At 38.7% G+C, this 16,793-nt stretch overlaps 2 protein-coding genes across 5 annotated transcripts in view; both read right to left on the reverse strand.

The window, feature by feature from the left end:
• The window catches only part of LOC129780523 (uncharacterized), a 190,079-nt gene that overhangs the window by 7,180 nt on the left and 166,106 nt on the right, over positions 1-16,793 (reverse strand). For all 3 annotated transcript variants that reach the window (XM_055788871.1, XM_055788873.1, XM_055788872.1), the window contains exon 8: positions 16,056-16,104. In XM_055788871.1, coding sequence (XP_055644846.1) covers positions 16,056-16,104 — 49 coding nt within the window. The remainder of the gene's footprint in view (positions 1-16,055; positions 16,105-16,793) is intronic.
• Positions 33-11,178, reverse strand: LOC129780534 (uncharacterized protein DDB_G0271670-like). Of its 2 annotated transcripts, none has more exons than XR_008743956.1 (2): positions 10,959-11,178; positions 33-171 (listed from the first exon to the last, which is right to left on the reverse strand). XR_008743956.1 is itself a non-coding variant. In XM_055788895.1 (2 exons), exon 2 carries the CDS (start codon positions 1,138-1,140, stop codon positions 832-834), a length of 309 nt encoding a protein of 102 aa, XP_055644870.1. In that variant the 5' UTR covers positions 1,141-1,161; positions 10,959-11,178; the 3' UTR covers positions 258-831. The 2 variants fall into 2 exon arrangements, 1 of the variants encoding a protein (XP_055644870.1); XM_055788895.1 differs by lacking the exon at positions 33-171 and adding an exon at positions 258-1,161.

Consider the following 16,793-nt stretch of genomic DNA (forward strand, 5'->3'; position numbering starts at 1 on the left):
TAAAGAAGTCGTGATCGCCCGCGCCAAGCACGAGCCGACCGGCGTAGTTGGAGTAGAAATACAACGTTGGCCATGGCCCACGGTCACCACCACGCTGGCGACTTCGCAAGCCATATTTGGGTCTGTTCCTGCGGTTACTAATTTTCTCAAAGTTTGGATTCACATAACATACTGTTGGGTTTTTTTTATCCGGGGAAAACGCGTTCGGGTGTAGATTGTGGGGAGGAGCGATAATAAATTTCATAAAGGTTTTTACTAGTAATAGTTGTCTTTCGCAAATTGAACGATTAATTAGTAGCAGTTTTTACGATAGCGTTTCCAATTCGTATACTTTTGACGCTGTATTTCGGAAACGTTTCAACAAACAAATCATGGTTAATCGTGCAGTACATAAATTAGGCCTTCGAGATAGCACAACAAAAATTTCCATACGATACTCAACAATAATATTTTAATCTACATGGTGATTTGCCTAATGATTCATTAGAAAACTTGAGTTTTCTAAAATGCTCTTTTGAATTTGCGAGTTTCAAAAGTGATGTAACACTGCTTAGTTGATGAAGCAGCTTTGATTTCTATTGTAATATACCTTGAAGATAGGCCAAATGCCTCAAATGCTACGAGGGGATATTAGAGACAGGTAAGGTCAAATGAGTCCTAGCATATTGTGACTCAATTATTGAATTTCTAGCAGTTTTATGATTCGATGAGATGGGTAAATGAGAATGCCGTATGAAACATAATTACGTTGCTCCTGTAGACAACTATAGATCGTTGTGCTATTTTGACGCCGTACATAAAACACACAACAAAATCATTGGTGAAATACTTTCAGATCTTGCGCTGAATGTTGACAATATTCAGAAAACCACTACTACTACTGCTGCTGTTGCTACTCGTCGTGGTGCGATTACAATGGGGACAACAACTACATCCACTACTACTACTGCTAGAGGCACTGGTGAGCGTGAGAGTACTGCTGTTGCTGTTGCTGTTGCTGCTGCTACTACTATTGTTGAGGTAGTCACCGAAGCGGTTATTATCGTAGAATCTACTTTCGCTGGCGCCGACGAGATGGTCACTACTGCAACAGCTGCTACATCTACTACAGGAATTACTTTTTCCGTCTTTATTAGTCATTTCGAGGAGGGAAAGAAACGTCTACACACAGTAGAAGGTTAAAACACTTTATAAATAAGATGAAACCCCACTTAGGATGCATAAATTAAAAGTGGTGATTTTATTCTTCCTGCCATCAGAATGGGGACAAAAATAATTTGTTCTTAATTGATAGCACATGCGCGCATAAATTTTGCAGAGATAAATCAAAACGTTACAGATGGACAATAAACCGTGAAATTCATCTCGTAAGAGATGCTGTATTTTTACTTTTTATTCAGATGGTGTTAATTGACGTCTAATTAGTGAAGGGAAAATTCAGTTGTAGATTTAATTTAAATCAATTAGGGAATAGCTCAGACGTACATAGGAACGTATTCGATAAATGCACTTCATGCATGGACTTGCAGATTGGGATCTCCATGCTAGAGTGTTTTGTATATTTCCTCTATTTTGTATTTCGAGTCTAGCCATCCGACTAGACCCCAGTTACTGTTGAGTCAAGCGAAATAGTACATTATAGGAGATGAATACCATTGAGATGGCAAAATTAGACTTTTTTTGAGTCTTTTGTTTCTTAAGTTTTTGGCAAAATAATTGAACTCGAAAACTATAAAATTTTGTTCAAGAAAGGGAATTTAGAAAAACAGCAGAACCGGCACACTTCGTCCCACCCAAAATGGATAAAAACATTTCTTGCCCCCTAAAACCTCTACTTGACACAGTTTTGCTCCATTTGCTTCACTAGAGGGAAAAGGTGTGTCGAACCGTTATAGAAACATTCATTGCCCCCTAAAACCTCCATATGTCAAATATAGTTTCATTTGCTTGATTAGTTCTCGAGTTATGCAGAAATTTGTGTTTCAACTGTATGGCAGCTATAAGAAATAGAATATTGACTTATTTGACCAAAGTCCATATTCTAACATCATCTAAGGTATTCCGAATACATTCTTGAATCTTGAATTTAAACAAAATTAGAATCAGTTATATTTTTTCCAAAGTAAATATGTTAAAGTTGTTGTTGGAAACATTTTTCCTTGTAGAAGTGGTCATCTTCCGATGTATGGGTGACTTGTTGGTATTGTATGGACTATTCACATATTTTTTTTAAGAATTTAAAACATACTTTTATGAGCAATAATAATTTTGATTTAAAAATATTAAGTGTTTTTTTATAATTTTTTTTTTATCCCTTTTGTTTATTTTAGGCTCATTAGCATTTTAGCTGTAACAGAGCCGAATTTCAATCGTGTACATGTCACATGTTTATCATATCTATAATTAGCACATTACACAGTTGCCATGTTTTCGGCGTTAGAGTACTCCCTTCTATACCATTGCATATGGTACACATTTACACAGTTGCCATATAGGCGTAAGAGTTTTCGTTCTGTTCTTCCATTATCCAGTTAGACCGGACAGCGGAGACAGTTGATTGATCATTGTTGAGTTATTTATAGAACAGCAGCCCGATGTGTCTTGCAGAGCAGAGCAGTTGTATGGATGAATCGATCTTATTTCGACCGTGGATCGATCTCCATCGCTGATGATTATTGCGTGGACGTAGTTATTCTGTAACAACACAAAGATGGTCAATGAGGGCCCTGAGTTTTGAACTCACGATCGATCGCTTACTAAGCGAACGCGCAACTAATGTGGCTACGGAGACCCCCTTTTATAATTTTGTTTTGCTATTTTTTAATGATAATATATACAATATTCTACCTTTGAACAAAATATTGTAGGTTTTAAAGTTTTTGAGTTAGATTTTTTTTCAAAAAATTACTGAAAGTAGCCTATTATTTCAGGTTTCAAGTATGCAAAGTTGCTTAAACGACCAATCGAGTTCGCATGAAATTCGTCAACAGAAAAATATAATTTGTTGCAAAATATATAACAATTTTGTACTACATCAACCACTATGTAGAATATATGACAAAAAAAACATACATATGCTGTTGTAAGAACCAAATTTGGCATGTGGAGGTTTTAGGGAGTAATAAATGTTTCTATGGTGTTTCAACACTCCTCTTCCCTCTCTGAGGGGGTGCTGTATACCTTAGGACTATTCAAGCAAATGGAACCAAATTTGACATGTGGTGGTTTTAAGGGGCGAGAAATGGTGGTTCGACACTCCTTTCCTCTCTCTAAGGAAGGGGGGGGGGGAGCGTGGTGCTGCCGTACAAATGAAATTCAAATTTCTGTATAACTCGAGAACCAATTAAGCAAATGGAGCCAAATTTGGTATGTGAAGGTTTTTGAGTACGAGAAATGTATCTGAGTTCCACAAAATACTACACATATTTCAACCACCTCTCAAGGAAAATGGGAAAATTCGGAAAATTCAATTACCATATGTTCTACAGTTACATCGTGGCAAGAGTTGTTAGTCCATTTGAAAGTGGAAATGGTGAAAAAATTGTAAATTGTAAAGGGTCAATTAGAAGATCAATCAATTAACAGTTCTGCGATTGGACCCACAATCGTAAGTAAGAAAAAGTGAATTTTTGAAGGTATTGATTAGAGTGGCAATGGATGTATGACCATATGACCATATGACCATATACATTTGTTTATTGGCCCAAAAAAATGGTCTGTGCAAAGTTTCAGCTCGATCGGACATGATTTAGGAGTGCCCCAAAGCGCTCAAAGTTTTGATTTTTAGAACCTCGAAAATATTCCAAGGGGGGAGTAAAGGAAATTTGGAAAATCGAAATTTTTTTTCGATGCCAAATGACTTAAAAATGCATGAAACGTCGAGATCTGGTGTCATTTCGAAAAAAAATGTTTGGCCGAAAATCGATCTTTTGGGACTTAGCCTGAAAGGCAATGAAGGTATGGAAAAAAAAACTATCGAATTTAAAGAACCGACCATGTACATTTTGTTTATTGGTCCAAAAAATTACCTGTGAAAAATTTCAGCTCAATCGGACATGATTTAGGGGTGCCTCAAACCTCAAAGCACTGAATATGATAATGAACCCCTCGATCCCTCGCCGTTCAGCTCGTCCAACTCGTTCAGTAACGATGTTGTCTTGTCGATGTCCTCACGAAAAATGAATGAGTTTCACCACCAGAGTATCGCCTAAGTATGCTTTTTGTACGTGATTGAATCGATAGAAGGTGTGGTTTACGATGGCAATTTGGAAGGCAAACTAGAGGCGAATGCACTCTCTGAGTTTGAAACATTCAGCGACTGAGCAATCAATTGAAAATTATATGATTTTCGCGATGCGAAACATTTTACGTTGCGCGTGCATACGAAAATATCCTACTGATGGGGAAGAATAATGTTCAAAAACTTTCCTGCTAATTACACGTGATTGAAAAATTACAAAATCGAATGTATTTGGTCGCTGTGTTATATGGTTAGAAAACATTAAAATAAACTCTTTGCATGAATGTATTTTTCAATTCACAGGAAACTGGCAGATTATTTTTCAGCAGCGATTAGCAGCGATCTTTCCGGAATTTTCTCGATGCTGAATGGCATTCAAAATCCGCGCGTGTATGTGTGTGTGTGTGGCGGCTGCTTCGATGTCTTCCCGGGGAACCGTTTTTCGATGCTGATACTTTCTTGGTCACCTTCTCTTCTCCTTCTGATGGCTCGGCTTTTCTGCCCTCACTTACAGTTGCAAACAACCTGCATGTCTTTCAGGTCGGATCAGGCCAGGTAATGAATCCCTCGATCCCTCGCCGTTCAGCTCGTCCAGTACGTTCAGCTCGTTCAATTACGATGTTATCTTGTCGATGTCCTCACGAAAAATGAATGCGTTTCACCACCAGAATATCGCTTAAGTATGCTTTTTGTGCGTGATTGAATCGAGCGATGGTGTGGTTTACGATGGCAATTTGGAAGGCAAATGAGAGGGGAATAAACTCTCTGAGTTTGAAACTTTCGGCGACTGAGCAATAATCGATTGAAAATTATATAATTTTCGCGATGCGAAACATTTTCCGTTGCGCGCGCATACAATATTGGATACGAAAATTTTCTACTGGTGGGGAAGAATAATTTTCAGAAGCTTTCCTGTTGATTGCGATTGATTGAAAAATCACAAAACCAAATGTATTTGGTTGCAGTGTTATATGGATAGAATACATTAAAATAAACTCTTTCGCATCAATGTATTTTTCAATTCCCAGGGGAACTGACAGAGTATTTTTCAGCAACGATTAGTTCTTTCCAGATTTTCCTTGATACTCGAAGCCCACCAGTGGTTAATACTAACTCGATAACCACCTGTTAATAGCACTTGATTGAAAAATATTTGGTCGCAGTGTTAAATGGATAGTAAACATTGAGATGAACTCTTTCGCATGAATGTATTTTTCAGTTCCCAGGGGAATTGGCAGATTATTTTGCAGCAACGATTGAATCTTCCCGGAATTCTCTCGATGCTGAATGGCATCCGAACGAAGAGTTCCGCGCGTGTATATGTGTGTGTGGCGGCTGCTCCGATCTCTTCCCGGGGAACCGTTTGTGGCATCACTCTCCTCCTGATGGATTCCCTTCTGGCCTAAGGTGCACAAACAGGCTCTTGGTGACACCGTTCATCCGCGTTTTCAAGATACACGAAGTTAGCTTCACCACAACAGCGACAATATGCTCCAATCACTGTTCAATTATAACTGAGTGGATTTCCGAGCCGCGCTCGCTATATACCGATTGGTGATTTTTAATAGCGGAAAAGTGCGGTATGCGGAGGAGCCTCCCAAAGTGAGGAGAATGGAATTATTAGCCCTTTAATGAGGTCCTTACAAGGTACACCCATACTGGTAATGGAGCCTCGCCGCCCTTCGTTAGCAAACCGATCGGCTTCCTCGTTCTCTGGGATCCCGGTGTGACCCGGAATCCAAAATAGGGTCATGTTACCACCTCTCAGCTACTTTGATGGGGTGTTTGATCTTACCACCCTCTACAGCTTTGAGGACGCTAGCCGAATCCGAACAAACTATGACGCTATTAGCATCGGCGACGCTCTCTAATGGCAACTTGATGGCGAGAGCTTCGCACTAGAAGATGCTAAACTCATTGGGAACTCTAATGCTAGTCTTAGCATTACCATCGCGTATCCCATTTACTTAGGCATCAACAGTGACGGACCAGTCGGTATAGATAATGCGTTTATTAGCAAAGTATGTACGTGGCGCCTCGTTCACCGCCGCTTGCGCTTGGGGTTATCACCAACCTCAACGGACCGTTTTATCCTCCAGCTAATAATTAACGACATCCCAGGCTCTAGGAGAGCAGCGACTTAACCGCATTGGACGAGGCAATATCTCTCCTGTTAGGGGTTGAGGTATGATCAGCACATTAACCGTTTATTAGCGTTTATTAACGGCTGAGTAGTTTGCAATCCATCAGTGGAGGTTACAGTACCAGAACCCCCTGAGTAAGACTATCCACAGGCTGATCAAGAGCTACGACACGAACTGATTTTTCATTTTAACACAGACTCACGACATATTATTCGTCGCGCCCCAGGATCACGCAGTTGTAGAACTCCCGCATGTTGACAAGTGCAGTAGAGATCATGAACGAACACGTTCATCCGCTGCACTTGATTGATGTTAGAATATGGTGAAGCTGCAACTATCAGTTTACTGCTCTGCTGTGGCGACCGTTCAACATTTGGGATACCGTATAAGGCGAAAAGCCGAACTGCTCCAACATATCCCTGAAAGGCGTGAACCTCCATGGTAAAGCCTCGGATCCGAAACAAGCACGACGCTACTGGAGGCCTGATGACGTATAAAAGAGGCATTCCAGCGAAGTTAATTTGCTAAGTTGCTGTCGTCGTGTAGCCTACTGAAAGAGGAAGTGATGTTCATAGATACAATACAAGAAACGCGAATGATGCAAGAACACCCAACTTTATGTTTATGTTTATGTAGGTCGCAGAACTCGTTGTTATATAAAGGTATAAATTTCTTCAATTCGATGCCCAGAGAAATTAAACGTGCGGCAGAGTTCAAGAAAATGTGTGTTTCACACGTAAAATCTGTTTTGTAAACAGGTTTTATAATTTTTTTTCCTAAATCATTCATTTATGTTTTCAATTGATAAAAATTAATAAAATTTATTTACAGGTTAAACTACCATGTTCGTACTGATGATGATTTTTTTTTGTTTTGTTTATGTATATTGTAAAAAAAAGTAATAAGCGTTGTCTACGAGAGTTTGAGCCTCGCGCGCGTTTGGTCGGCCTGGACTATGTTAATGGAACACTGGCAGAACACTGATACATAATTAAATTTTTATGTGGCTCTGAAGTGGAAACTGGAATGGGGATAGCTCATTCAGAATTGTCGTAAACTATCTTATCATAAGATGGTTATATCGAGTATTTGTGAATGTGGCAGATCTCTATCATGTTCTAAGTAGACACTTTTAGATATTGGGTTCGATTCCCAATCTGTCAAGGATCTTCCCGGGTTGGAAATTTTCTTGACATGCCTTAAAAAAACTTTGGGTCTGAAGTTGGGATTATCATTATGATAATGTCGATAAGGATAGGACCATTGTTTTTCTTTTAAAGTTTTTGCCTATCTATGATGTTCGATTAATAGAAATTCATGCCTGCAACAGAGCCAGTTCGCTGTTTTGTTTTATAATACTGATATCTTAATTTGGTTAAATATAAATATTATCTATTAGATAAATCGGCCAGTTCAAACCTTTGTAGGGGTATGAGGTGGGTCATCATCATCTATATTTTTTATATACTGAACTTCAACAGCAGGGAGCCCACCAACTGACGGGAAACTTAAACATACTAGTATAGCAATTGAGTGCTCTATCAAATCGTGTCCAATTACCAGATATTCACGTCACACTGCTCTGGGTAGTACACTGGAAAAGATAACCATCGCTATAAGGAAGAAGGTGTGACGGCTATGACAGAACATTGAGGTAGATCAGATTCAAAATGGAAGCCCGTTTCAAGGTGTATTCGGTGAAATGAGGTAGATTACCGTCGGGCAGAAATGTGACAAGTCGTTGGTTTGCTAACCTCCCCAAGGTCTTGGGAGTGCAGGAGGTCGAGGAACTTGGCCGGTACTCTTTTACAGAATAGTTGTTCTGGCCGACTTGGTGTCTTGGTGGTGGGTATGGGCATTACAATACAGTGATCGTTCGTTAACTGTTGAGGCCCAGTTAACGAACGATCATTAAATTGTAAGTGACGTCTATTATTGATTGAAACTGTCTAGTTTTGCCCGTCTAATCAGTCGCTGCACTCTTTTGTGCTATGCTCGTTATTTGTTCATCGCCGTTTCTTTTCCCCGAACCATTGTTCAGAATTCATAACCAGGTGTCTAACCATTGTTATATGGTTATGATGTCGAAGGCCATTTTTTCCAATAGAAGAGCCCAGCAGAATTAAAATCGAAAAAAGTATGCTAAATTAGATTGAATGTCAAGATGATGCTTTCTGTCTCCTTAGATTAGAGTGGTATCGTACATCTGGAGTTCTTACCAGTAGATCGTAAGGTCAATAAGGAGTATCACAGGGTCTTTTAGATTGAACGCTCACGCAAAAAAATCGAATAGCTCCTTATAATTTTTTTTCGCTCCGTCGATGGGGAATGCAGTCCCAATTCGGGACGATAATATTCGGATACTCGTTCAGTCTGATCGGATGGTTTTTAGTGTCAATATGTACAATTTACAAGAACGTGTATTTTCAAGAACCGTAGCCTTAATGAAACTTGGTCCTCTTATGGTAAGAATTTCAACATTTCTCGTCGTCGATTACTTCTTCTGAAAGACCGTTGCTATGTTAATAAGCCACAGAATTTGGAGGAACTTAAAGAAGAAATAACTCGGATTTTCAACAGCATCGAAGTCGTAATGTAAGAGTAGTGCTTGAAGAATTTTTTTTTCACCGTTTCAAACGCATTATCGAAAAAAATGAGGGTCATATAGAAAATGTCTCAAAATAAGCTTTTATTTTCGTTTTTTAAAAATAAAAATCGGTTCACTTTTGTAGAAGTTAAAATGTGTTGCGTGAGTGTTTAATCTGAAAGATCCTGTACCTCGAAGTTATGCGTTTTTTTGTGATGAGAAGTAATACGAGAAAAAAACGCTCGGTATTACTTGCGCTATTTGTGAGAGATTTTTCGGACAAAAGCAACACCATGTTTCTGCCGCCATATTCACAGGATTTGGCACTCATGTGACTTTTCCTGTTCCTAAAGCTGAACGATTGAGGTGATAAAGACAGAAATCGACAGAGCTCAAGGTTATCAAAAAAGAGTTTATCAGAAAGTGCTTGGAGCATTGAAGTTTTTGACACAAGTGTATTTTTATAAAAATCTAAAACCATCTCACATTGAGAACACACTTCTTATCAAGCACAATTTTTCAAGAAGTCGAGTGAAGCAGTAAGCAGGATTTCGTTTTCATCTGTGCATACAATGCTTCGGTTCTCTTTGCATGAACGTAAGCTATAATTCATATCATGATAGGCTGCGAGTAAAAGAGGCCGATTTCATTAGTTTGACAGTTGCACCAAGGCGAAGTGGAAGCGTATTCGTGATATGTCCCACTCGCAAATGTCACAAAAAGACATTTCAATCGCCGTAGAAGCGGCCCAGTGGACCCTGGAAAGGGTCTTAGACCGAGAAAAGGAAGGTGGCCACGGGTCGTACCAGGTCAACTCAGATTCCGAGGGTTACTGCTGCCATCAAAAGGAATATTTGGAAAAAAAGAAGTTTCGGAAAAAAAATCGGTAATCCTGTTCACCGACGAGAGTTTGTTTACCGCCGATCCCGTATCAAATTGCAGAACCGATGGCTATACTAGTTCTCTCCATTGATTAACATAGTTTAAGACTCTCAGAAACATTCCCCTATTGAATATATAAAAAAACGGAACCGAAATTTTGGAGATTTTTGTTTTATTTTGGCATTGCTCATTGCCGCAAACATTATCACGCATACGGTATGTATGAAATAATCGTCTTTTGCAGCTTCCAAAAGAAACTACGGTCAAAATAATATCGAACAAATCGCAAACACGCTCTAAAGATTGACGTAAACAGAATCAGTATCCTACAAACATATCGTTACTCGATAAAAGCACCAGCCCCTGAATAGTTAGACTGATCGCAGCAATGTGAACATTCTCACATCACAACACACTGCAGGGCACGACACGATATCTAAAATTAGCCGCGACGATAGTTCCGCGGCCTTTTCCGCAAAACTATGCAGTTCACGTCGTCGTCACCCCGGAAAACCTCTCATCAAGGCGTACGACTAAGTAATAACATCTGTTCAGTATGGCGTCTCGAGTCTGATTTGTCGTGTACAGCATCACGTTTACTTGACATCTCTCGCTCGCTTTTGATCGGTACTCCTCTTGGCATCACGCAATTTCGCCAGCATCACTCACCTGAGCGTCCCTTGACCTTGAACTACAATGAGTTACATCGCAACTTGTCTGATCGACGGAACATGTGTGTGAGATTGTTTACCAATGGTAGGAGCCAAATAGAAAACGGTGCAATCTAGTTACAACTTATAAATAGTTGGGAAAGGTAGTGCCGATCATAATCAAACAACACCTAGCAATTGTAAATTAAATCGTCGTGGAGAGCTAATTTAGGCGCCCTTGTCGTGTTCTTATAAAGCGCTTAAATCCGTTTAATAAAGCCAATCAACCACTTTTCCACAACAAATTTCAAATATCCTGAGGCAGGAAGAGCAAAACTATCACCAACACCGCTACACAGTTTCACAGTTTTCTACAATACGATATGTTAGCCTCATCAAAATGCAGAGCTTTCTTCATAATTCGTGCAACGTTCCATTAGTCCATATATATTTACAAGAAAAAATAACAATGTGGGAGAGTGGGTGGGCGATAGTCAACACGTGTAGATCACTGTTCCTTTTTTCTGTTCGCTTTAAATCGAGGTTTTAAAGTCACTGTGTTAGCAAAAAATAGCCCGCGAATATTTTCCCGAGGCGATGATTTTCATTCCGCGCGAAAGTCGAAATCAAACTGAGGATAAACTCTAGCGAGTTAGCCAGTTTTTCAGCTGACAGCTCGTGGAGACGAGAAAAACGATCCGCGCCTCACTCATCCCCACAATCCCTTCGCACCTTCCCCGCCTCCCTCCGACAGACTTTTCTCCGTACGCGACTTTTTCATGAATCGTGACAATCGTCGAATGTTGCACGATCGTGATTCTCATCGAGTTGAAGAAGATTGTCGCGCGCATTCGTTGAAAATAAACAAATCGCTGCTCCGTGTTTGTGTGTACGATTTTATAAAATGACGTTTGCATTATTTTATAAAATTAAACTTTATAAATGTATCTGTGAGAAGAATCAACTGATCCACAGCTGTTATATGAATGCATCGTTATGAATCGATTGGACCATAGTGACTGATTCGTGATGCTGACGCTAGGACGCTTCGCAGGATAATTGAACAGATAGAAGCATGACGGATGGAAGGATCTGGTCCATTCTTTTGATCGACCGACTGACGTGGAGCTCAACGTGTCAATATACATTTACATTTTGATGATGAATTGGAATTACATACTTGTTCAGTTTTGGGCATTTAATACACACATGTTAAAATACCATCGAAAAGTATTGGTCAGAGATTAATCTGCGCATGCTATGTACATATGTATTTGAATAATTCTCGGAAGGAAAGGGCTATAATTCATATCATAAGAGGCAGCGAGTAAAAGAGACCGATTTCATTAGTTTGACAGTTGCACCATGGCGTAGTGGAAGCGTATTCGTGATATGTCCCACTCTCAAATGGCACAAAAAGACATTTCAATCGCCGTAGAAGCGTCCCAGTGGACCCTGGAAAGGGTCTTAGACCGAGAAAATGAAGGTGGTTCAAATTATGTATATGTTGAAGAATACAAAATCGAAAGGCTTGTCGCGATGTAATAGTTTTAACAATTACAACTCTTTTTGCTGCGAACGGATTTCAATTATCTGTAAGATTCCTATACTATTTGTTTATTTGAAATTGATGAAAATTGTCAGCATTCTCGTATTCCCATACTCTGGGTTTGTGTTTTTTAATGCTTTCTTACCCGTACCGTCAATAACGACCACCTAACGCAGCGGCATGGCATATTATCATGCCATATATATATATAGCGATTCACCTGCGTCGATACAATCAAAGATGTTTTTTGCATCAACGTGTGTGGCACCCATACATCGAGCTTCTTTGTGAATCCAAGCTTCTTCAAATGGTTAATAACGGTTTGATGACTTATCCCCAGCTCTTGGCCGATGCTACGGCTGCTACTATGCCGGTCTTTCTCGGTTAATTCAGCGATTTTGTCGCAATTTTCGACGACAGGCCTTCCGGAGCGTGGCGCATCTTCGACGACCTCTACACCAGAACGAAAACGTTGAAACCATCGTTGTGCGGTGGAAATGGAAACTGTATCGGGTCCATAAACTGCACAAATTTTATTGGCAGCTTGAGATGCATTTTGCCTTTGTCATAGTAGTACTGTAAAATATGTCGGATTTTCTCTTTATTTTGCTCCATATTTTCGACACTATAACTCACGAACGACTTAACCAAACAAAACACTGTCAAAGACTATATTATAGCGCGCATAAATGCCTTTCCAACAAGCTATAGTATGACTCGATACAATTAATACAACTAGAACTACACGCTTACAACGACACCTCGCGGAAATACCGCAGGACTTTTTTGACAGCCTAATATATGGAACCGTTCAATTCAGTTATAAAAAGAGACGAATGAACTCTCAGAGTTTAAAGTCTCTCTAATTCAATACCTTCCCTTCCCTTCAGTTATAAAAGGGACTGAAATCAAATAAGAATAGTCCGGTAATGATCTTATGCATTATATTCAATAAATGTTCCACGCCACTAACATTAATTTATACATTTCATTCAACAACATTCTAAAATATGAAAAAAGGCACTTGTCCAAAAAAGTTACTCCTATACTCGCATCGGTGTGTCAGACCGAAAGTGTTAAAAAAGTGGCACACGTCCCCTTTGTACCAACTCATGCGATACGCTAAACGATGACGAACGACGAATAACGAAGCTAGAGAGAATCGAAAAGTCGTAGTGTTGATATTTTCTGAGAAATGAACGAAATATTGATTTCTCGGTCTGATAGACCAATGCGCGAGTATAGGAGTGTTAACGAAAGTTTCGTATTTCAGTCCACAACTAAAGATTGCCTGTCATGCATAGAACATTTGTGGGAATTTCGACTTCTTCTTGGTTTTATTTATTTTCGGCACTCTTCTGGTCAACCGTGGTACAAAATTCTTGTTTAGGAGTTTGATCGACAACCAACAGGAAATACGTTTCGTTGTCCATAACGTAAACATATTTTGTTTTCCCTTCGTAAAGTTAATTTTTGGACGTAAAATTGCGAAACAACTGCCTATTTCGCCGCATCCCCCGACGGTAGCTTCCAGTTTCGTTTCAAAAACCCCACTACACTCACATATTTTTTTTAATTAAAATTCAAAACATGGATGTCGGAGATTTCAAAAGTTTCGCTAACTCTCGTCCGGGATTTTCGTTACGAACGTGCATGATCGATGCGCGACGCGCTTGCTCTGGTGAAGCAATGAACTTACCCTGACAATCAATGCCTACTATATAATCACAGCTTCAGCGAAATTTAAAAAAAGAGTGATTTATATCTGTGATGTAACCGCAAGGTGGACGCAGGACCAACGTTGGAATAATAACCATTTGTTTGAAGTTGCATCTGAATCACTTCTCAATCATATTCTGTTCTTGAATGAAATCGTGAAATGCTTATCTATACCCAATAAGTTATAAACAAACGGGGTTAATTTGCAATATCGCATCCCTCCACAGTGTTCGTACGAACGAACGCTGCATTTACATTTCTAACGAGCGATTTACGCATGGCTTTTTTTGCAGTGATATATAAAAATTATACCGGCTACACCCATTCCTCAGAATAGAAAGTATGGGTAAGTAAGCACAGAAATTCACAGAAAAATATTGTTGATTTAAATTGATTTACTTTAGGGAATTTAGGGATTTTTTACCATTTACATTAGATTTAGGGAATCATAATGTATAAACTATCAAACACTTCATAGAAAATATCAATTCGACTGGTTCCCAACAAAAAAAGGTTATTGAATTTAAAACTATTTCATAGGAAACATGACATATTTTCTGATTCGGTACCTACTAAAGGAAGCTGTGATGGGTGAAACGATGAACGCTATTATGATTGCCGAACAGAACTGTGATTTGGAATGTGATAAATTTTGTGATGAAATTTCTAAAAGTCATAATCGTAAGATGGAACAAATTACCTTTCACGCAGAAATCTTCATTTAAATCAGTATTTAAATAGTGTTCGCAATTTGAGATAAAAATGTTCTGAATTTGAGTCAGTGACAAAAATGGTGTTCGGAACTTGAGACAAATGTAATTGAACTCATTTTTAGTTCTTTACCACGAATATGGTTTTGTAAATCAATTTTACCGTAGGCAAGTGAAAAAAGGCTACTGTGTCCAAAAACCCAAATCCAAATTAATTTCGCGAAACAGTACTATTTAGAGTAATGGGACACTGTTTAATGCTCCCCAAAGCTTATGTGTTCGGAATTTGAGACAAAACGGCAATTCTTTTGTGGTTTGAACTGAATTTCTACATATACCGCTTGAAGAGTAGGCAGAATATAGATAACTTTTTGTTTGAAGAACATCGATTGTTCCAATGACTTACATGTCAAAATCGTTATTGAGTATTTGAAGTTCATCTAATTAAATCCAGCAAAGTTATGTTCCTAGGAGTATGTACACAAATAAAAAAGTATTGAATGCAATCGAATTCGAAAAAAGACATTCCACCAATCAACACGAATTTTCGAAGAATTTTTTAATTTCATATTTTTGATTTAACAAAAAAGGTTTCATTTCAGAAACAAAAATAATAACGCCGAAAATGGTTATTTAATCGAAATGGTGTCTTAGGCAAAGTTATAGATTATAATTTTGCGGTTCTGGAAAAAATACGCCTTGTTGTTTCTTTACAAGGCGTATTTTTCCAGAACCGCAAAACCAACCTTTTTTGACCAGAAAAATCACATTTTCAAAAAATCTCAAGTTTTTACACAATAAAGTCCATATTGTCTCCAACAACTGGTAGAAATTTAATCCAGAGCAAATGAAAAATATTTTCCATTGCATTTTCAAATTTCCACGTTTTTACAAAAATGTTTCTAACTCAAAAACTATAATACCTACAGAATTCTAGTCAAAGGATAAAATGTAGAAAATTGTTCAAATTTTCATAAAAAACTTTTCCCTGTAAAAATGCCCAACTTCCGACTTGTTGAAAATTGTAAGGACTATTCATATTTTTTCTTCAGTATTTAAACAAAAGTTTTTAAGAAAAATAAATTTCGAGTTTCGAAATTTTTTTTTGGGTAAAATTACCCAAAAATTTTTTTTTCTTAAAATTTAAACCATTTTCTTACATTTCATTCTTTGACGAGAATTTTGTAGCTTTATAGATTTTGAGTTAGAATTTTTTGTAAAAAACGTGAAAATTTTAAAAAGCCATAAAAATCAATTATGACTTATACAATATTGGCTTTATTGTATCAAAAATTTACATTTTTTAAAAAAGGAGGTTTGGAGATATTCTACTTTTCAACTTTATGTTTAATTTTTTTCGGTCAATACGTTTCAGTTCGTGAACAGGTTCTCAGATTCGTTCAGAAGTGTAAATTCTATAATTCATCGAATATTGTGTACTTCTGAAAATCGCAAAACCAAAACATTTGTTGACAAATTAGGTGCTTTAGATAGACGATAGTAAGTGATGCAGAAAGCTCTCCTAGAGATCAAAATAGCTACAAGTAATGTTTGTTCCATTCCAAGGCACTTACCTAGATCGGATAAACTAACTTTCTCCAGGAAGGGATCCGCAACAGGCAACTAAAAGAAAAAAACAAACATAGATTAATTATCACATCCAGTAACTTCAGTTCAGTAACAAAAGCTAATTCGAGCATTACATTGTTGTTGTTGATTGAGCTAACGGATCGGCGAAAGATGTTTCTCCGCAACGAGTGGCTGAATCTGGCGTACCAAGTTGGCGAACCTTTCGCCCCCAAATAGTGCCTCGAGTGGTAGGCAATGGGAAGTGAGTTAGACAGCGGATGTGGCACAGATGGTGATTCGGGAGTGCTTATCGATCGGGATGTTTTGTAGCGCTCCCGTGCCGTATTTGTGCCGTTCTGAGGGGAAGCAGCAACCACACAATTGTTTCGGTTTGAACTTCGATAAATTTGAGCAGCCTGAAGCTGCTGCTGAATGAAGGCAGGATTTGGCGCGGAACCAGTTGAGTGTCGTTTGACAAACACCGGAGGTCTGTTTGGAGATGGATAGCTAGGGATGGGCCGAATTTCGTCCTCAACACATCGGTTGTTCCGTATTGCAATCGGACTTGTTCTGGTGAGTGGTCGCAATTCTGGCACACTGGGTAAATCTGCAGCACTACAACCACTATTCACTCTTTCGGGGTGCACAAACGAAGGTATAATTTGCTGGTTTGATATTGCAACATTTGTCGCCGCTGCCGATTGCGGTGCATCAAATAACGAAAAGCGCCGAAACATTGTCGT

Source organism: Toxorhynchites rutilus, chromosome 3 (assembly GCF_029784135.1).
Source record: "Toxorhynchites rutilus septentrionalis strain SRP chromosome 3, ASM2978413v1, whole genome shotgun sequence".
NCBI lineage: Eukaryota > Metazoa > Arthropoda > Insecta > Diptera > Culicidae > Toxorhynchites > Toxorhynchites rutilus.

What these genes read in the sequence shown, in the direction of transcription:
- LOC129780534 (XM_055788895.1), bottom strand. Translation starts at nt 1,140, where the DNA reads ATGACTAATAAAGACGGAAAAAGTAATTCCTGTAGTAGATGTAGCAGC.